Consider the following 17,615-nt stretch of genomic DNA (forward strand, 5'->3'; position numbering starts at 1 on the left):
TTTTAAGTTTTCCACTAATTTGTTGTCAGCTCAAAGTTCATATTACTAACTAGCATTTAGTTTTTAGGATTAAATAGTTCATCTTACTTAAGTTTTTCTTCAACAACGAACGAGGTTACCTATTTTCAACATTTTTTGTGGTTAGGGCGCTTAACACTCCTACGAAAAGACGTTTCTAGTCCTGATTTTTCCAAGCCCGTTCCCCTGGCTGTGGTTTCGATAGATAGTAGATAGGGACAGTGGGAATCTCGTTAATCCATTCATTAATGGATTTAAATGGCAATTTCATTTAAATACAAAATTATTAGCCTAATATTAATAACCTTTCAAGTTGCTCTGGGGCCTATTAGGCCCCACTTTTCGTAGGAGTGTTAACTTGCAATCTGAGGGTCACGGGCACGAATTCCTTTCACTCCAAATATTCTTGCCCTTACAGCCGTGTGGCGTTATAATGTCACAGTCAATTCTACTATTCGTTGGTTAAAGAGTAGCCCAAGAATTGACGGTGGGTGGTGATGACTTGCTGTGGTTCCTCTAGTCTTACACTGCTAAATTAGGGACGGCTTGTGCAGATATCCCTCGTGTAGCGTTGCGCAACATTAAGTAAAACAGAACAAAAAACAATATTTTACAAAGCTTTATAAACTTTGTAATTTTATTTTGTGACAGCCGATAGCAAAAATTACGAAAAATGAAACACTTATATACTTCCTAATATCGCCATCAATATGATGAAGTGTATAAAAAGACAACATTTTATTGAATACATACGTTTAAACAATACCATTAAAATACGTTTAGAAGCGGTTTCTTTCTGTAGTAATTTTATTTAAAACATTTCTAATCAGTAGCCATTTTTCTGCATAAGCGAATTTTTCATATTAACTCTTTGATTACCAACATAAGCGAATTTTTCATATTAACTCTTTGATTACCAACATGGGTACAAAATACTAAAACTGTTGGCACGTACATTTGCGCAATATTATTTTTTGGTGTATGTGTGTCGCGTAACTCCTCATAAATTGCTTGTCACAATAATACCAAACGAATCGTGTCGATTTGGAGGTTTGCACAGAGGTAAAAGTTTTGTCCCCACCCTTTGGGGAAACCAGTAATTTCCAAAACCCTCTCTCCTAAACTGCTGGACTCGCCAACCTATTAAGATGTACTAAACAAATAGTATCTAGCCCAAGGTTTGTACAAAGGTAAAACTTTTCATCTAGTTTTAGGGAACTAAGGTATTTCGCGAAAACGTTTTGCAGGAAGTCCCCGATAGCGGGCCCCAAAATAACCATCGATTTACATTAGAACACGTAAATAAGTAGGCCTACTAATTATCATTTGTAATTTGGTTAAAGAAATTAAGTTTACTTTACAGCGGCAATGATTGTTAAACTGAAACAAACCAATATAGTACTTCAGGAATTAAATTTCAATTATAGTTGTTCTGTAAATATGGGTCATAGGTCACGAGTTTCCTATTACTATAAAGTTTTTATCAATATTATTATTGTTTGAATTCAGTGTTTTAGGTTATTCTTCAGGACAAGGATATAATGCTTTAAATAATCAAGAGAGAGAACAGTTTGAATAAGAGTTAAGTAAGCGGCGCCATATTTGTTTTGAATGTATGTTCATTCATTCATTGGTCAAATGTACGAGAATAACTATTTGCAAGAAACGGAATGTATGTATCGTATTTGTACCTATATTATGTTTAAAACATGCACCTGCATGCGTATAATATTAACTGTATATGCTGCTCTCCCATTCTGTTGCGAAACATCGTTAAGTGTCTCACTTTTGTGACGTCCGATTAAACTGCGATTGGTTATCACTAACCGTGTATCAAAACATAAGTATCAGGTCCTCACGTAAGCAAAATCCTTTCTTTGTTTATCTCGGAAGCTAGTAAGATATTCTTTTGTTTGCGCTGAAATGTTTCTGGTGGAATTAAAGATCTGGTCGTTGCATTGACAGGGGATTATTGGTTAGATTAAAAAACCTCCCACTTTTCGTGTACATGGTTTTCTGAGAGCGACAAGCACTTGAGTGATAAGTTATTGTTTTGAATGGGTAAACTGGATGAGGTTTAGGGTCAAGAAGAAGTACAAATAATTACTTGTGTTAAAGATCACGCTATGAGGAATCACCACATTATCTCAAACAGAACCATAGATTATAGCTATCTTCTGTTCTGATAGTTCATCGTATAGATGTCAAAACGATACTGCTCTAATTCTTTAACCTTATCAAGGTTATTGCACACAGAAAAGATATATATATATATATATATATATATATATTTCATAAATCACTTTCTAGAAAGTTTTGAAATTAAATACTGCTGTTCTCATTTTGTTTTCTCTCTATGCTAGGGGACGAAAAGATGACTTGAAAACCCAACAGTAACTCTTATCTGTTGGACGTTTGCGTGCGAATGTATCGGAAGTCAACCTAGAAGATGTATAAGAATCCATCTGTAGAAAAACATCCTATAACCAAGATTTATTTATATTAGAGAAAAAACAACGATTAAAACGGATCAAGTTTATCCAGTAATTAAAAAAATAATTTAGAAAAAAGTAAACACTGGCATTGATTTCTAGTTTGTGTGGATTAGAAGAACGCTGGCCATTACTTTGTTCGTCAAAATGTTTAGACTAATACCAGTTTTGATATACTGTTACCCTCCACATTTCTTTCAGTGAGGTCAACATGTTACCATCAGAGTATTGTACCACAAGGTTACCTACTTTGAGTTGGTTAATTGTAATTTCTTTTGTCGTTTTTATACTCCCAGCAGAAGCAGATAACTCCACCAAGTGTAAAAATGGAATAATAATTCCATTATGGATGCCCAATCATAATCTCAGTACTGGAGACATCATTGCCAGAGGACTTGTTTATTTCGTTGGTCTGTGCTACATGTTTGTTGGGATTTCTATCATTGCCGACCGGTTTATGGCATCTATTGAAGTCATTACATCCAAAGAGAAAGATGTAGTAATAAAAAAACCTAATGGAGAAAAACATACAATTAGTGTACGCATATGGAACGAAACAGTTTCCAACTTGACCTTAATGGCTCTTGGGTCATCTGCACCAGAAATCCTTCTCTCAATTATTGAAGTTTATGGACAAGATTTTCAGGCGGGAGAGCTGGGACCTGGAACCATTGTTGGTAGTGCAGCTTTTAATATGTTCGTTATCATAGGTTTATGTGTTTATACAATTCCCAACAACGAAAGCAGGCGGATAAAACATTTACCAGTCTTCTTTGTCACTATGATTTGGAGTATTTTTGCATACGTCTGGCTGTATTTGATTTTGACGTGGTCATCTTATGGTGTGATCGAAGTTTGGGAGGGCTTGACCACGTTCATTTTTTTTCCAGTTATCGTCCTAACCGCATACATCGCCGACCGAAGACTTTTGATTTTTAAGTTTCTTCCCAAAAAGTATAGGATGAATCGAAGAGGGATTATTGTCGGTGGAGAGGGAGAGAACGTGGAGATGGGGATTTCTTATAAAGCTAACCATATAGCTGATGGAGGATTCAAAGTTTTTGATGAGGAAGAGAACGAGGAAATTCGGGAGTTTGAGGAACATAGAAGGAAATACATTCAAATTCTTCGTGAACTCCGGCGGAAAAATCCTGCCTGCAGCATGGAAGAATTAGAAATGATGGCGAGAGAAGAAATTCTCAACAAAGGACCCAAGAGCAGAGCATTTTACCGTTTACAAGCAACAAAGAAACTTACGGGGGGAAGCAATTTTATGAAACGAAAGATAGAAAAACACGAGGTAAAGAAAAAACCTATTGAAGAAGAAGTAGTAGTAATGAAGGACGACACAGTCCGCATTTGTTTCAACCCGGGCCATTACACTGTAATGGAGAATGTTGGGGAGTTTGCGCTAACTATTTCTAGAGAAGGAAACCACAGTCAGACAGTTTGCGTGGACTTCCATACAGAAGACGGTACTGCAGAGGCTGGTTCCGACTACGAGCCAGTGGAAGGTACACTTGTCTTCCGGCCAGGAGAAGTACATAAACAGATATTCATCTCGATAATTGATGATGACATTTTTGAAGAAGACGAACACTTTTACGTTCGTCTCAGCAACCCTCGTTATTTGGGATCTGATGGTGGTCTAAGACTGGGACAACGTCCATCTTTACAGTTGGTAACTCCCTCTATAGCAACGGTAATGATATTGGACGATGACCATAGCGGTGTCTTCGCTTTCAACGAAACTCATTACGAGACAACCGAGTCTTCCGGCACGTGCAGTATCCCAGTTAATCGTTATAATGGAGCAAGAGGACGAGTGGTGGTCCCTTTTAGGACTCTAAATGGCACTGCGAAGGCTGAAGTTGACTATGAAAGCATTGAGGGTGAAATTATCTTCGAAAACAACGAGCTCACGTAAGTAGTTTTGTATCGTATTTTGTTAATTACTGTTCTAGGCACTTGAATATGTACAACATTTTGTTTTTGTTTATCTTGCATATTTTAATTTTTTTTCAGATAGTTTAATTCATATTTAGTTGGGTTTATTCACTAAAACGCATTTAAACAAGACAAGTGCACGTGTGGAGTATTATATGTTTGTACAGAATTTGTTTACCTGATGAGAAAAAAAATTGAAATAGAGATTGTTTTAACTATGGTTCTTATAGTAAGAACACAGTAGAAAAGGTCATATATAGAAGTTTTTATGATACAATAGAATAAATACTTCTCGAAAAAAGTTTCAAATTGATTTTATTTTTCATACACAAGGAAAGCTTGTGGTATTACTTCTACAGTGATAGAATAACAAATATGACTCACTGTTATTGCATGTTTTTTGTAACACACCAGAAACTTAAATAGGTCGTGCTTCTAATTTAATGAAGAACAAAATATGTTTGTGATTTACACATATTTGCAGTGTTTGTTTCTTGCAATATTTTTGTCTTTCGACAGAGAGATTGAAAAATGAAAAGTTAAAGCATATTTTTCTTTAACTTTACGTTTACATGGTTGGTTCTAATCCCCGTCACATCAAACTTGCTTGCATCTTCAGCCGTGGGGGCGTTATAAAGTAACGGACAATCCCACTATTCGTTGGTAAAAGAGTAGCCTAAGAGTTGGTGGTAGGTGGTGATGACTAACTGCCTTCCCTCTAGCCTTACACTATAAAATTAAAGACGGCTAGCTCAGATTGCTCTCGTGTAGCTTTGCGCAAAATTTATAAGAAACGTCCACGTGGTATTTAGATATAAAGACAGAAAGTAACCAAAGAGGTTTCATTTTTACCTAAGCAGGCCGATACACGTCACATTACCTGCATTATAGAATTATGTCTGATCAATTTCTTGGCCCAGCATGGCCAAATGGTAAAGGCACTCGACTCGTAATTCGAAGGTCACTGATTCGAATCCCCGTCACAACAAACATGCTCGCCCTTTCAGCATTGAGGGTGTTATAATGCTACAGTCAATTCCACTATTCGTTGGTAAAAGAGTAGCCCAAGAGTTGGCGGTAGATGGTGATTACTAGCTGCTTTCTCTCTAGTCTTACGTTACTAAATTAGAGACAGCTAGCGCAGATAGCCCCTCGTGTAATCTTGCGCGAAATTCAAAATTAAACTGTTTAGATTGTTAGTATTAATTACCGAGATATTTCGTGTTGCCGTCTAGTAACATTTTCAACTTTAAATGCAATAAAACTTCATCAGAAACAAATATTATATTGACTTCGTGATCTTAGTTAGGTAAATATTTTTAGGTTTCCGTGAGTTATACATTTTCTCTTTTATTTCACTCAATTCACTATTATCTTAGCCGTGTTTATTTTAAAGGTTAGAAAATAAGCAATAGCGAATATACGAGGGCTGTTAAAAAATACGCGGACTGACGTCATAAAACAAAATGTACTTTATTTAGAAGTTACAGGTCTGGGACCCCTTCAAAGTACTCTCTTCCCCAACGCACACACTTATCCCAACGGTGTTTCCACTTGTTGAAACAGTCCTGGTACGCTGCTTTTCTAATGTCCTCCAGCTCCTTCGTCACATTTGCCTTAATCTGATGCGACCTGCTGATTGCAAGTCGAGTTGCCTAGTAATCGGTTGTTAGATCAGGAAAGTTTACCAAGAACGGATTTATCGAATATATGCTGTCAAAAGTAGCAGTAATAACCGTGTGAATTTCATTGACAAATTTCAAATTGGATAGGGCGCGTTAACAAGTTCACAGGTTTATTAATTTGTTACTTTTGTATTACGATTGTCTATCAATTTACTTTCCAACACTTCCAGCATGCCCCCCCAGTGGTACAGCGGCATGTCTTCGGACTCGCACCGCTAAAACCCGAGTTTTGATACACATGGTGGGCAGAGCACAAATAGCCCATTGGGTACCTTTATGCTTCATTCCAAATAAACCACTTCTAACATGCAGCAACAACCTCTCTCCAGGTGTTAACCGGGCTAAAGCATTGAAACACTGCTAGCATTTAGAAAGTATTCTTCTCCAGATGTTAGTCACACAGCAAAACATTGAAATATCGCTTCTATTTTCTGGATTTTAACCAAACACTAAAACACTGGCCACCAATTAGCAACATATTTTGTACAGATGGTCTTATTCATAACCTTTTTAGATGAAGTGAACAATGTTAACCAAATATAATTATTCAAGATGCACTAAACATTCTATTACACGCGTATAGTTTGTTTGTTTTGGAATTTCGCACAAAGCTACTCGAGGGCTATCTGTGCTAGCCGTCCCTAATTTAGCAGTGTAAGACTAGAGGGAAGGCAGCTAGTCATCACCACCCACCGCCAACTCTTGGGCTACTCTTTTACCAACGAATAGTGGGATTGACCGTAACATTACAACGCCCCACGGCTGGGAGGGCGAGCATGTTTGGCACGACTCGGGCGCGAACCCGCGACCCTCCCAATTACGAAGCACACGCCTTAACGCGCTAGGCCATGCCAGGCCTCTACACGCGTATGGACAAATGTATATTGGATGTGAAAAACTAGTTACGCAGACTTTTTTCGTAAAAACCTGTCAAGAAATTAACTTAATAGTAGTTTTGAAACCAGAAAAATACAAGTTATTTGAATAATAAGGATGCGATGTCGTATTTAAAAACAAATAATGTGATGACTTTATGTAAATCCAGTAATTTAAACTCTGAATTATACTGCATTATGACTAATGTAACAGATTTTTGCTGTTGTACCTTTATTTTAGTGCCTACGCTTGTCTGTATATTTTCTTTTTTGCATGTGACATATATTCTTGACTGTATTGTACAAGTCCCATCTGTTCTCGAAATTTGTAGAAAGTTCTTGAAAGTGAGAATCAATAATATTAGTTTTACAAAACCGTGCCAGAATATAGCTAAAACGTTGAAAAACTCGCGTGATTAGTATAAAAGCAACGCGCCAAGAGAAAAGAGTGTTGTTATTATCGGACAGGTACAGTTAGTACGTTATAGGCCTAGGAAGCTAGAATTGTGATCAACGTGTATTAATCGGAAAACTACAGAATTTGACCAGGAACGTTTATAGATTTCGAACATTATAAACCGTCCAACTTCAGTGAATTATTTCGGACGTTAGAATTTGTACGAGAACATTAAATATTTTCCGCGGTAAGAAATGAACTTGTAAGCGACGCGAGGCCAATCAAGAAACGACAGCTAGTCAGCTTGAGCGAAATGTGACAGTATCAATTCAGGCTTAATTTGCTCGTCGTAGATCTGTATGGTCGATAAAATATTTAGTTCTAGACCGGATATAATAATAAGTTTTGTTTGGGTGTTTATAAAAATTTGTATACAAACCATCGTTCGTTAAAACTATTAGGCATTAAACAACATGTAAATTGAATGACTAATAATAAATAAGGCTGAACGAGATTAGTTTAGCTGTTAAAATTGTGTGTATGTCATATAGTATTTCAATAATATTAGTTCATTTTGTTCCAGTAACTCATGAACAACAGACATATTTGTATATACACTTCTGGCCAAAATCTTAAGGCCAATGAACATAAAGAAAAAATATGCATTTTGCGTTATTAGACTCAACCACTTATTTGAGTAGAGCTTCGAAAGATGAAAATAAGAAAATGGAAAATAAACATAAAAACTTTTTTAGCATTTAATAGGGAAGATGTGAACATTATGAAATTAGCCTAAATACTAGCTGGTCAAAAGTTTAAGACCATACCAAAAAGAAGTCCTAAACAGGGTAGGAAATGCCAAATAAGAGGTCTCAATAGTGAGTTGCATGGCCATCATTGTGAATAACTGCAAACATTCGCTTTGGCATGGTCGATATAAGCGTTTGCAGAAGGCTGGCTGGAATGTTATTCCAAGTGGTGAAGATGGCTTTACGAAGATCATGCACTGTTTGGAATTGACGTCCATTTCTATAGACTTCTCTTGCCATCTATCCCCAATTATTTTCAATGGGGTTCAATTCGGGCGAACACGCTGGATGGTCCAAAAGAATCACGTTATTCGCCATGAAAAAGTCCTTTGTCCTGCGGGCATTGTGGATTGCAGCATTGTCCTGCTGAAAGATCCAGTCATTTCCACACAAGCGAGGGCCTTCAGTCAATAAGGATGCTCTATCCAACATGCCAGTTTCGCCAGCTGCTGTTTGATGCCCATGTATAACCTGAAGCTCCATTGTTCCATGGAAGGAGAAGGCATCCCAGATCATGATGGAACCTCCTCCACTGTATCGTGTAGAAAATGTCTCCGGTGGGATATCCTAATCCTGCCAGTAACGCTGGAAGCCATCTGGACCATCCAAGTTATTTGTTTCTCATCAGAGAACAAAACCTTTGTCCACTTTTCTACGTCCCATCCTTGGTGCTTCTCAGCAAAGTTTAACCGAGCTGTTTCGTGGTGTGGAAGGAGGCGTGGCCTTTGAAGACGTTTACGGTTTTTAAAGCCTTTCACTCGTAGATTCCGTCTTATTGTTCTTGAGCTGTATTCTGCGTCCGTAAGGGCCTTAATCTGGTTCGAAGATCGGCTGGTGTCTTGCCGGACAACCCGTCGAATCCTTCTGCTCAACGTCGGCGAAATTTCCTTGGGCCGACCACTTGAAATTCTCGTTCCGTATCCCTCAGAGTCTTTTACGAAATTTGCAACAGCAGTTTTACCACGCCCAATCTCACCAGCGATAGCGCGTTGAGAGAGACCTTACATTTGCAGCTCGACAATTCTGCCCCGTTCAAACTCGGTCAACTTTTTAGCCTGTGTCTTGTTTTTATCCAATGTAACACAGGGTATGTCAGTAGGAGATGTTGACAACGCTAATGCTTGAACACAAATGACTAAATTTTGTTACGTGTTTACCGATTAACGCTTCATTTCAGTATGGTCTTAAACTTTTGACCAGCTACTATTTAGGCTAATTTCATAGTGTTCACGTTTTTCGTATTAAATGCTAAAATGTTTTTTTTATTTTCATTTTCCCTTTACTTATTTTCATCTTTCAAACTCTACTGAAATAAGTGGTTGAGTCTAACAACGCAAAATGCATATTTTTTCTTTATGTTCATTGGCCTTAAGATTTTGACCAGCAGTGTACTTACAAGTTACAGTAATAGAATGCAGAGATGTTGACTGGTGTGTGTAACTAATGTTTTGTGTAATATATTTTTACTACAGTAGTGGAAGCTATATAACACGTACTTGAATATTCCTATATGGAGAATAGTATATTAGAGACTCGTAAGCTAAGACACCTTGGAGGTTTGAAGAAATTGACTTAATTTTTAGAAAACGTTAAGCCAACGTTCTATTGGTTTAGGGATATTGTTAACAATATTCGTAAATTTATTTATTTGTTGTTAAGAGCTAAACTACACGACTTACTGCGATTCTTAATATAAACCGCCGGGTGAGGAGCATTCGTTTTGAATTAAAACATCCATAATAACAGGAACTTTGGTCAATACTATGTACCAGTGTCGACGGCTGAGTTAAATATTTTTGATATCTTTTATTGACAAAGTGGGTTTTTAGGTCGTGAATTTGTAATTATTGCGAAATAAACTCCGCTGATGAAGGAAATGAATAGTAAATTTATAACATTCAAATATCGCTCAACCGTTGGATGTGACGTAACTATAATATATTAACTATAGTGCACCTTAGTAAAAGTTATGATTAACCTTTGATATTTACCACTGCTTTGCTGCCTTTGATTTTTAACGGTTTACATTTCCTTCATAGAGTTCTTGTTTTTAAAAATACCCTCTATTGATTAATAAATAGAGCACCACGCACACTCTAAACTTTATGCGCGTTTAACATAGTTACGTGTGTCGTCTGGCGCAGATAGCTCAAGCGCTTTACGCCGTTAAACCATAACAACCAATTTCTGTGTTGTATTAGTTGCGGCACGGCACTCGGAAATTGTTTTTATTAGATCCAGAATCATGAGAAGAATGTTTATTAAAGTTATATATATTGTTACCATTATTTTTATCACTATGTTTTAAATATACAATAATATCCTACCTTCTTAAGTTTCAAGAACATGCATATTTCGCAAATAATTCTGATTATTGATAAACAAACGTTAGTTGTAGATCTGTTCGATTGGTCATATTGTTAATTTCAATAATTCTGGTGATTGGCAAACAAACATCAGTAATAGCCTTTATTCGTCTGGTTTGTTTAGGTTTAATGGAGCAAAGTTTTGAAAGCAGTTATTTTAAATAAAATAAACATTTAAATATAATCATTTCCGTCAATAATATGAATTTTAACACTTTTTGTGTTTTCTTAAACATGTTTTTACAAAACGGTTATTGTTATTATTATATTTAAACGTATTCCCTAATAACTTGTTGTACCAAGCGACAGATGGCAGCCAATTCTTTCTTTTATTATGGCTTTAGGGCTAAGAGGGCGAAATTATTAGCCCAAAACTAGCTGTATCGTCTGAGATAAAAATAATACTCAGATGCACACCCTCAAAATTCCTTTAGTATGCGTAAAAAGTTTTAAGTCTCTAGGTTATTTCAATTTGGAGCTATAGCACCAACACACACCGGATGGTTTATTAATTTTGACTACATGCATAAAATGAAAAGTATGTTTAATGTATTTTAAACTGGTAAAAATTTAAATAATTGAAAATGCTTATAGATCGTCGTTAAGAACATTGAACAAGCTAGATAGTCATTATTTCTAATTCTACTGCTCAGATTAGAGATAATATTGATTAAAATATATCGGTATCGCTTTTCACTGTTATAGCGATGAAAATAAATGTGAACAATAGTGACTTGAGTGTGACAATATTTGCACATTGATGGGTTGTTCTAATGCAGGTGGGAAAAGATGTATTTTAAAGTAATGGCTGTAAGGAGCTTTGTTAATGTGATATTCAGGTATACTGACATTCAAGAGACGGAGGTTCGGGGCTGTTAAACGGAGAATAAACAGAACACGTACATCACCGATAAAACAACTACTTAAGTGAACAGATAACACAATTTTATCAGTTAACCGGCTTAAAATGATTCTTCGTTCTTACTGCCTGCTAAGGTTACAGCATTTTCTACTCACGCCTACACAAGAGATTTTTACGTCCCTTTACCGCCTAATTCATACAAAAGTATTAAAGTACAGTATGTCAGAATTCAATGCTGCATACGTCACCAACTATTCCAAACGGTAGAAGGTTAAAAAAAAAACCTGTACCGTTTTGTACAGATATCTTTGTCACCCATCGAGATGGACATATATTGCAATTTATAATTATTAGCACGTGATTACAACCTTTCAACATCCGTTAAAAGAGGATATTATTAATACATGGATAACACCTGAATCAAAATTTAGAATAATTATTTGAATGTGTCTGATAACAAAATTCTATACTAACTATGGCAAGGCGAAATTCATAACTGTTCCAGCTTATATTTGAATAATATAAAAATCTCGCTATGGTCGTTGTTCAAATTACATCGACAGTCATTCGTTCATGAAAGGCTTAACCTGCAAATATTTATTATTCTGTTACTCATCTCAAGTCATCTACTACTACGCACGAAGCCTCGTTTTGATGTTACTTCATTTCACGATGTGGAATGGGTAGAGCTTTAACGACTTTAATGGAGATCAGTTTCGCTCCAGTAACAGCCATCTTATTTATCCAAAGTGGAAAGTGGCCAAGGATTTGAGAAAACGGAAAAGAAAGTTTTGTTGTCGTTTTTCTTTACTGAGAAAAAGAAGATGAGACCTAACGTTGAACAATTTCAGGTCCTTGAAAGAGGTACTTCAATTTTTATGGATAATACAGTGATGATATTGCTTAGCATTGCGACCTAAAGTGAGTGAGATTGCCTACAACTCCGTCATGAATATATAAACCTGAAACGAATTTCTGTTAATAGGGATAGAATTTGTAGCAAATCATAAATAATCCAAAGAGTCTTCTGATTTTAAAGCATCCATAAAGGCTGATATAGAAGGTTATTTTGGGAAGTGTTTGATAAGCTAAATTCGTTACTTCTGGTCATGGGTATCTAACTCAACACAAGATCACAGTGAGAGATGGTGATAAGTCATGGAAGGGTAGGTTTATAATTAGGTTCATAAACTATGTTCAATGTCAGAATAGTTTAATACAACTATCTTAAACACTGAAGGAATCCGCATGGCAAGTCTGGAATGTGTGTTATGAGGCTTCTAACATCTTCACAAAAATCATACAGTGTCCATAATTTTTAAGATGGTGATTTATAGATCTTCAAAAAGTTTGTAGTTAACTATAGCATGATATCAATAATTTGGGAGGAAGGTTATAAACATGGATGTAGAATTCAAGTTTGTAGAACTCCCGACTGGTGAAATGCATAAACATGCACTGTGCAAATATTAAACTTCTGATGATGTACAGAGAAACTTCTTCAATACAGAACATTTGGCCGACGTATTAATCAGGTACGTAGACCAGTTAATATCGAATAAGGGCAAGATAAATTTTTAAAATATGTATAAAAGTTTTGCTTCTAGCTGTTATTGCGATGAAAAGAAAGTGAAATAAATATCGAGAACAACTATTGTCCACATACTTTTGGAAGGATGTAGAAATAAATGATGAGTAGATTATAATTTATTCATTTATGATCCATTCCTCAAGGTATGTGTTGTTCCGTTGGCTTCAGATATTGATAGAAAATTAATGTTGAAAGAAACGTATAGATGCTCAAATGGATTGAGGACTGGTCGTAGCCATAGTTAGTATAGGAACACCTAAGTATAATGTCTCATATAAATGTATACCAATATACCAAAATAATGACTGCAGTGCTACCTAGAAAAATGTATTTCCATTTAATTTCCATGACTTCTAAACTCTAAAAACAAATGTTATTCGAACAGCCGACCAAAGAAACGGTATTTGATAATTTTGCTAAAGTGGCATCCATGTCACTCTCTTTCCTTATTAATTTGCAATCTGACCATGAAATTCCTACATTAGTACATTTAAAAGAGATTAAAATATCCCTGACGCATCCCATCGTTGGTTTAATATGCACAGGTAACTAAGTTAAGTGTTATAGAATATGAGTGAAATGCATCTTAGTTACCTTAGAAATTATAGGTACTTTTTCCTTGTGGTAGTACTGAGATAGAAGTGTTATTTTTTCTTGATGACGAGAAACCCACTTGAAATAAAAATGTATCTCATAACGGCTGGTATGGGTATTAACACTTTTATTGATAAGGAGAGAACAACATTCCAACCTTCCTCATCTTCAGGTTTCTTCTGAGATAGTGTTATATTTTGTTAAATTCGCATTATTGTTATTGCTAAAGGCAACCAGACAGTTATACTTATTACAACATAATTAATTATTGTATGGCTGACGTCAACACTTAAAGTGGTTATACATTTAAAGGACAAATTCATGAAACGTGATAGGAAGATACATTCGGATAGGTTATTTTGTCCGTGTAAACATTTTCTTACACGACAGATGTTCGTATCACACGGCATGTAAATCATTCTGTGTAGAATACTTAAGAACATCTACTACATGTTTTTTATTAAATCAAAAACGCGTTTTTTGTTTTTGTTTCAGGTTAACTTGCGTTGAAAAATAAAGTAACGCAATATTTTTAATGAACATTTGCTGTTGATTACTTTCTCGATAAAAGACAATTTCTCAAACGTTTAGCAACCAGTTTGTTTTATTGCAAAAATAAAAATTCAACCATCTAGAATCTCAAACTCTGTTATTATTATAAATATGTGCGATACTGACGTACACAATTCTTATTGGAAACTAGTCCTTCTGTAGCTGAACGAGACTGATTACTGACTCTCGCTGTAAAACAAACTAACTTTTGATGTTGCATTCTTATTCATAAATAGGGAGTTTTCCAAAAATTTGGTACTTTGTTACAAAAATTTGGAGTTACTTTGATAAAACATAAGATACATTCTTTGTGAAAAATGTGAGACTTAAATGCGGTAATCAACCACCACCAAAGTTTATCTAATTTTTATAAATATTCAAGAATTTTTTGAACGATGTTTCAGTTGTGGGCAATTGCTCTAAGTTTTCTATACATAAATTGAATCGACATATTTCTTTGTTTTGTGTTCATACATAGTTGTATTTTGTTTTGTTTTTTCGCATAAGTATGTATTTTGTATTTTTCAGTCATTTTTGAAAATTTTTAGTCTCTTGTATTTGACAATTGTTTTATTGAAATAGAACCATTTCTTTCTAACGAGATTCCAGTTTTATGCAACAAAGTACGGAATTTTTTGCAACAATGTGTAATTTCTCATCTTGAAAATACAAGCTATAATTACCAACTTACTTATCTAATTAAATTCTCACTTGGAAACAAACAAACTTTCAGGATGTCTTCGGAAAGTAAATAAAAATGTACGCAATATAAAAAAATATTTGGAAGAGACATTGTTCTGCGAGACATCATCCATATACCCAACGGGACACGTAACTGGCAAGTTTTTACTATCGAACATTTTACGTTGAATAATATGTTATGGCGACGCATCGCTAAATTCGCAGGTTCTTTCTTCATAACATAACATTATTCACAACAATATGGCCCAGCATGGCCAAGCGTGTTAAGCCGTGCGACTAGTAATCTGAGGGTCGCGGGTTCGCATTCCGGTCGCGCCAAACATGCTCGCCCTTTCAGCCGTGGGGGCGTTATAATTTACGGTCAATCCCACTATTCGTTGGGAAAAGAGTAGCCCAAGAGTTGGCGGTGGGTGGTGATGACTAGCTGCCTTCCTTCTAGTCTTACGCTGCTAAATTAGGGACGGCTAGTACAGATAGCCCTCGAGTAGCTTTGTGCGAAATTCAAAAACAAACAAACAAACAAACAGACACAACAATACCCCGGGCAAGATATATGATAAAAAAATATACACGTTAGTCCTTCGTATATTATAGGTTTTATATTTTACCACAGATGATTGCCCTTGATAAAACTGCCGAGTATTCAAAATAAACATTACAGCAGTAAACCTATCATAGATATTTTTTTCTAATACACTATTATTGAATCGATTGACAAAATTGTGTATTTTACATTTATTTTGTTTAAAAGCTTGAATGCTTTGCCTATGAATATTAACTCATTTTTAGTATTCCTCGAGAACACCCTTCATGCATCATTCACCTGTAATGCTTAAAAAGTTTGTTTTGAATTTCGCACAAAGCTACTCGATGGCTATCTGCACTAGCCGTCCCTAATTTAGCAGTGTAAGAATACAGGAAAGGCAACTAGTCATCACCACCCACCGCTAACTCTTGGGCTATTCTTTTACCAACGTATAGTGGGTTTGACCGTAACATTATAACGCCCCCACGGCTGAAAGGGGAGCAGGATTGGTGCGACCGGGATTCGAACCCGCGACCCTTGGATTACGAATCGAACGCCTTAACACGCTTGGCCTTGCTGGGCCCGCGAGAAAAGTAACATCATGAACAAACTCTGTGATGTTCGTTATTATTTCCTAAGATGAAAATTCAAACTATAAACAAAAAATGTATAGCACAGTCTACAACGTTGGAGATTTCGAATTTTGTAACGAAATTGAGCGGAAATGTTAGCACAGATTTAACATGACGTTCATAAAATTTTTGAAATGAGTTGCTTTAACTTTTATTGCTTTTTTTTTACTTCTTTAATTACACTGCGAGAAAGTCCAGGCTTGAGGATATATGGTAATTAAACTCCTGAACAAGCGTACTTTGAGAATAGTATAAGGGAAATCTTTCTATTCAATTTTTAATTCAATTATATGCATAAGAAAAGTTTTTCCGTTATAAATATTTAAAATGATTACTCCTTTAAATGTACATATATATACAAACACATACATGTATTGTTTTTGTTGTTTATTCGTAGATTGGGAAGCGTTCTTTGCGCTTTAAGTTTCCTTTCGCCCTTCAAGACCATTTAAGACTTGCCTTTAAAACTGGTGATAAACAGAAGTGTAGCATTGATTAAAACAAATCCATATTGACACAATTTAACACCAGCTCCCTACAATATGACGTGTAAGGGTGATAAATTTTGCTCTGAAGGTACGTTACATATAAAAGAGAAAAAATATATTCGAAGTGTGGTGAGAATTAATGGAGTTCGTTTTTATTATGTGTTATTATTATCTAAAAAGTTAAGGATGATAATATATTTTTGAAATACACTTTATATCTTTCTTAATGTCTGTTATATATACACAACTGTCCCTATTAAAGTATGGTGCGAGTGTTAGATTTAGTTTTGTTTTTTGTTTTTTTTGGAAGCGCTAGTTTATTACAGGTTTGTTTCCGTATCTGTAGAAATTATACGTTGTATAGCTCAACTGTCGTGGTTGGCACTTATTGTATTGTAGCTTTATAATACCAGAACCTTCTATGTTTTTTCGTTGTTTGGCTAAGTATTGTTACATCACAATGTCTCGTAGTGTGTAGAACGTTCTAGTCGAACTATAAATGTGTGCAAAATGTAGTTAGAGTTATTTGTATAAAAAGATATAGTTTGTTAGATAGGAAGATATATCTAGACTGTGTGGTTGAAAGTTTAACCAGAAGGTATAGTGACGATTTTTAACTTGAAATTATCACAGATTTTATTGCAATAACAGAGTATAAAATAAATCATTTGTCTTGCCAAAATGCGTTTTAATGTAATTAAACAAGCCTATGTGGATTTTAACAAAATCAAACAAGTATTTAAATATTTAGATAAACTGTGGTAACCAATAGTATAATGTAAGTACATTTATCACTGGTTATATTATAATAATGGAGCAGAAAAAAAATAATTCGTTATTCAATTGTGTTCTAAATTAACTGAACTTGCCTGTATGGATTTTGACGAAAGAGACGATTATTCAAAGCTTTGGGTACAACAGCAGTAACTAACTGTGTATTTAACATTTGTATATACGATTGACTTGTTTTAATGTGTATTATTTTAAAACAAGTGGACTGTGTGTTAATTGTTTATTGTTGAAATTTATCTCCTACACGTCACAAACACTTACCGTAAGTAATCCAGCTAACAGTCTCT

The 17,615-nt window shown here is 35.3% G+C and overlaps 1 protein-coding gene across 2 annotated transcripts in view; it reads left to right on the forward strand.

Moving 5' to 3' along the window:
* LOC143249461 (sodium/calcium exchanger 1-like) overlaps positions 1 to 17,615 on the forward strand; it is a 104,928-nt gene that overhangs the window by 29,422 nt on the left and 57,891 nt on the right. For both annotated transcript variants that reach the window (XM_076499357.1, XM_076499358.1), the window contains exon 2: positions 2,382 to 4,433. In XM_076499357.1, the coding sequence (XP_076355472.1) occupies positions 2,722 to 4,433 (1,712 nt within the window). In that variant the 5' untranslated portion in view covers positions 2,382 to 2,721. The remainder of the gene's footprint in view (positions 1 to 2,381; positions 4,434 to 17,615) is intronic.

The sequence above is a fragment of the Tachypleus tridentatus genome, chromosome 4, assembly GCF_004210375.1.
Source record: "Tachypleus tridentatus isolate NWPU-2018 chromosome 4, ASM421037v1, whole genome shotgun sequence".
In the NCBI taxonomy this organism is placed as follows: domain Eukaryota; kingdom Metazoa; phylum Arthropoda; class Merostomata; order Xiphosura; family Limulidae; genus Tachypleus; species Tachypleus tridentatus.